This window comes from Nannospalax galili, unplaced genomic scaffold, assembly GCF_000622305.1.
Source record: "Nannospalax galili isolate Female #2095 unplaced genomic scaffold, S.galili_v1.0 scaffold2019, whole genome shotgun sequence".
Classification (NCBI taxonomy): domain Eukaryota; kingdom Metazoa; phylum Chordata; class Mammalia; order Rodentia; family Spalacidae; genus Nannospalax; species Nannospalax galili.
Window position 1 is genome coordinate 485385 of NW_008342625.1, and position 4442 is coordinate 489826.

The window sequence follows — 4442 nt, forward strand, 5'->3', positions numbered from 1 at the left end:
TTCTTTTAATCTCCTTTTTATATTGTATAGTTATATACTCTTTTCAACCTTTGGGGGCGGGGAGATATTTTCTCCCTGTAGCCCCAGCTGGCCTTGAACTCACAGAGATCCGCCTGCCTCTGCCTCCCAAGTTTTAAGGGGAATTTTGAGTAAAAATGGAGGTATTTTACCATTTCTATCTATTTATAATCCTTTCAGAAGCAATGCAGGATTTGGGACGTCTGGATAAACTATACCACTTTGAAATAAGCCAAAGATGAAAAGGATAATCTAAGATAATTGCTTGAAATAACAACTTGCCTTAATGGCCTCAGTTAGGATTGCATCCATCTTGGGCCGGGGAGAGGAAGCCATCGGTGTTTGTTTCTGGGCCCTAGCTAGCTGGCTGGCAGAAAGAGTAGCCCAGGAAGGTATGGTCTTTTTCACTTTCTTCTCCTTTTCTTTAGACTGATCTTTCTCACTTAAAAACAAAGAAATTTCATTATACAAAACAAACTTTTCAGAAACAGGCACAGTCAACATTCTGTACCCACAGACCTTACATTTGCACATTCTGCACAGGATTACATATATTTGGGGGAAAGGTGCAGTTATACTGCACAGGTACAGCTTTCTTTTCCCCTATCATTAGTCCCTAAATAGTACAATACAGCAACTGTATATAAAACACATTGTATTAGGTATTATAATTTAGGTGATTTCAAGTATATAGGATATACATAGGTTATATGTAAATACTAAACCATTTACAGACTTGAGTATCTACAGAGCCTTGCATCCATTGGGGTTCTAGAACCAATCTCCCTTTGATATCAGAGCACAAATAAAGCAAAAGACTCTGGAGGGAGGGAGAGGTGCAGTGGCACATGCCTATAATTCTATAACTGGGGAAGTAGAGAGATTCTAAATTCAAGGCAAGCTTGGGCTAGATATGAGTTGCCAGACAGCCTCAGTGACAAAAAAGCCAGGAACTGTTTTTTAATTTTTTTTAAAGTCTTATTTTTTTATTCAGTAAGGCGATAAACACAGTAACAAAAATTTACAAAATAAAACTTTTAAATCCTGGGTACTAGGAACTAGAGAGATGGCTCAGTGGTTAAGAACACGGGCTGCTCTTGCAGAGGACCTTGGTTCAATTCCCAGCACCCACCTGGCAGCTAACCACTGTCCATAAACACAGTTCAAGGGGATCCAACACTCTCTTCTGACATCCATGGGCACTGCACATGCACTTACATGCATACACATAAAATAAAAATAATAAAGTATTTTAAAAAATTCTGGGTACTATTAATGAACTAAAAAGATTTTTCTTTTAGGTATGAACTAGAAATTTGTTTCTCTTAGGCTCGGAAAATAGACATCATATCAATTGTCACTATTACAAAGGTCTAGTAGATAAAAGATATGAGAATTTAAAATGCATACTAGTTAGTAACCATTACAACAACCGTCTCAAAACATGCCTCCCTTCCCTACCCCTTAGAAATGAAACAAAACAACTTAAAAAAAATTGCCACTATCTTATACAGACATTTTATAAATCATCAACAGCAAATTTTACTTTCAGAGGCTTAGTCACCTCCAACTGAAAACTTCACATACAGAGCTTGGGTCACTCTAGAATAACATTGGCTGATGCTTTCTACCCTAAGCACATAAAAACAACTCACTCCTGGCACAGGGGTAGAAACAAATGGTGAAGCATCTTTCAAGTTAGGCTTTTGTAGTTATGCTTTACTTCTTACTGAGATTTTATCAAAGCTTAAAGTATCAGATACTTCCATAACGAAGTCTAAACATAAAACCTAATCCAAAACAAATAGGAAAGGATTATTTAAACCACAGTTCTACAACCACTATAAATTCTCAACAGCACAGACGTGCATAACAAAACTTTATCAACCAAAAAATACTAAATAAAAAAAAAAGGCCAGGCGTGGTGGCGCACGCCTTTAATTCCGGCATTTAATTCCGGCAGATCTCTGTGAGTTCAAGGCCAGCCTGGTCTCCATAGTGAATCCAGGATAGCTGGGGCTACAGGGAGACCCTGTCTCAAAAAAGACCAAAATAACCCCCCCGAAACTTTATCAAAGGGTAATATTTAAGAAAGCAAATGCAAATAGCTAACAGCTAGCAAAGATGGTATGTTCTGATGCTTTCACATAACCTGACCTACAGTCCTTTTGTACAGTTTTCAACTTATAAATAGCAAGAAAGCAGAACTCTTACTCCTTTTTGGTTTCCTCAGAAGACTTGTTTTCTTCCTTCTCTTCATGCTCAGGCTCCCCCTTGGGCTGTTCTGTCTCACTGGATGTAGCAGGTGGAGTTTCATTCTCTTGTTCTTCTACGGTGGAGATAGATTCCTCTGAACTTACATCTGGCTCTAAAACATCAGGTAAGTATCAAGCAGATTATCAGAACCCACACCCCTAGTCAATAAAGTGAACATATGATTAAACAGACCAGCCAATTGAATTAAAATGAACCAAATGACTTTGGAGTCAGTCCCACCTGTGGGGTCATTAGTCTGTCCGTGCCCCCGTCCCCCCAGCTGGGAATGGAATCCAAGGCCTCATCTACAAGTTCTATCACTGTGCCAGTAGCCTCTTTCATGTTTTTTATGACATTCAGCCTGTCTATTCAAGTGTTTATTCGGAACATTATGTGAGATACAACCACATAAAGAGCCAGGAAATCTCATCTTTTGATTATTGTCATTTGTAATATTAATGATACTCGTAACGAAGAAACTTTTTAACTTATACAGGCAAATCTTAGAATAAAAAGCTAGCACAATCTTCTAGGCTGAAGGTTTGGGGAAAAAAGAAGGGAAACACTCAAGTCTGCAGCTGTTTGTGCCTTTTCTTGATAGCATGTTGCTTTGAGCAACTACTATAAAACATACAACTGTAGGTATTACCTATAAAAGACTTTAAACAGCAGCAAACATTAGGAAAAAAAGAAGTGGGACTAAAGATACAGCTCAGCTGGGAGGATACTTGCCTTCCATGTACTAAGCTCCAGATTGAGTCCCAGCCCAGCACTACATAAACTGGACATGATGGCATGGGGCCTCAGAGGCAGAAGCAAAAGGATCAGAAGTTCAAGGTTATCCTCAGCTATAAAGTACAAAGGCACAGGAGATCCTGTCTCTAAAAACAAAAGTGTAAGTTTGAAGGTCAGAGGAGGGTCAGGGGAGGTTGTCAATTCCTGTTATCTGAGCAATCCTAGCATTCAGGAGGCTGAGAAAGGAAGACTGTTTGAGTTTCAGTGTGTGCTACATAGTAAGGCCTTGTTTCAAAGAAAAAAAACCACAAAGTAAGTATATACTTGAGCACTTGTACACTTAAAGAGACTAAAAGAATACCATTTCCAGCCAGATATGGTGGCACATGCCTTTAATCCCAGCACTCGGGAGGCAGAGGCAGGCAGATCTCTGTGAGATCAAGGCCAGTCTGGTGTATATAGCAAGTTCCAGGCCAGCTGGGGCTACAGGGAGACCCTGTCTCAAAAACAATTTCTTATAAATATAATCCTAAAACTTCTAAATTTCGAAACAGTCAACCACTAGCTGCAAATCCTGTCCTGGATTACAGCTTCAACCAGACACACAGAGACTAATCTGGAAGTTCAGTTTCCATCACCTATGTGGCTGGCGGCTCCTAGCCAGTTCTAGCTCCAGTCCACCATGGGCATTGCACACATATGGCACGCTTATACAGATGCAGGCTTTAAACACTCATACACATAAAACAAAAATAATTTTTTTTGAGACAAAGTCTCACTTTGCAGCCCTGGCTAGCCTCGAACTGAAGAGTTCCACCTGTGTCTGCCTCCTAAGTGCTGGGATTAGTGCCACCAAGCCCAGCATAAGTAAATCTGGAAAAAAATAGTAGAGCCTAAAAGATGTGATTTAAATTCTGAAATCTTGGGATTAAAATCTGGATGAGTGAGCAAAGAAAGTGACTGTTGTTTCTAATTTTTTGAGTCAGTGTCTTGCTATGTAGCCCAGACTGGCCTCGTAACTTGCAGCAATCCTGCTGCATCAGCTGTGCAGAGTGCTGGGATCAGACATGAAATCCTCCAATAGGAAATGGTTTCTTAAGATGTTATAACTCCTGCTGAAGAAGCTATGAACATTTCTGAAATGACACAGGATTTAGAGTATAGAAATACAGCCAGTGCCAGGGTTTGAGAGGGACCAACAATTTTGAAAGCTGTTCTATTGTGGGTAAAATGCTCACATACACATGACAAAGATTTTTTTGTTTTGTTTTTAAATAAATGAAGAGTCAGTTGATGTAGCAAACTTCATTGTCGACCTTCTAAGAAGTTACCAGTGTGATTAGTCAGCAGCCACCCACACTAACGGTAGGCAAGACCCTCTACCAGCAAAAAGATTATGACTCATGGAAAGGTCACTTTTTTTTTTTTTTTTT

The 4442-nt window shown here is 39.5% G+C and overlaps 1 protein-coding gene across 8 annotated transcripts in view; it reads right to left on the minus strand.

Annotated features, from left to right (window-relative positions):
• Positions 1-4442, minus strand: part of Hp1bp3 (heterochromatin protein 1 binding protein 3) — a 54676-nt gene that overhangs the window by 39959 nt on the left and 10275 nt on the right. For all 8 annotated transcript variants that reach the window (XM_008838608.3, XM_029566185.1, XM_008838604.3 and 5 more), the window contains 2 exons: positions 2233-2386; positions 301-460 (listed from right to left, as the gene is read on the minus strand). In XM_008838608.3, coding sequence (XP_008836830.1) covers positions 301-460; positions 2233-2386 — 314 coding nt within the window. The remainder of the gene's footprint in view (positions 1-300; positions 461-2232; positions 2387-4442) is intronic.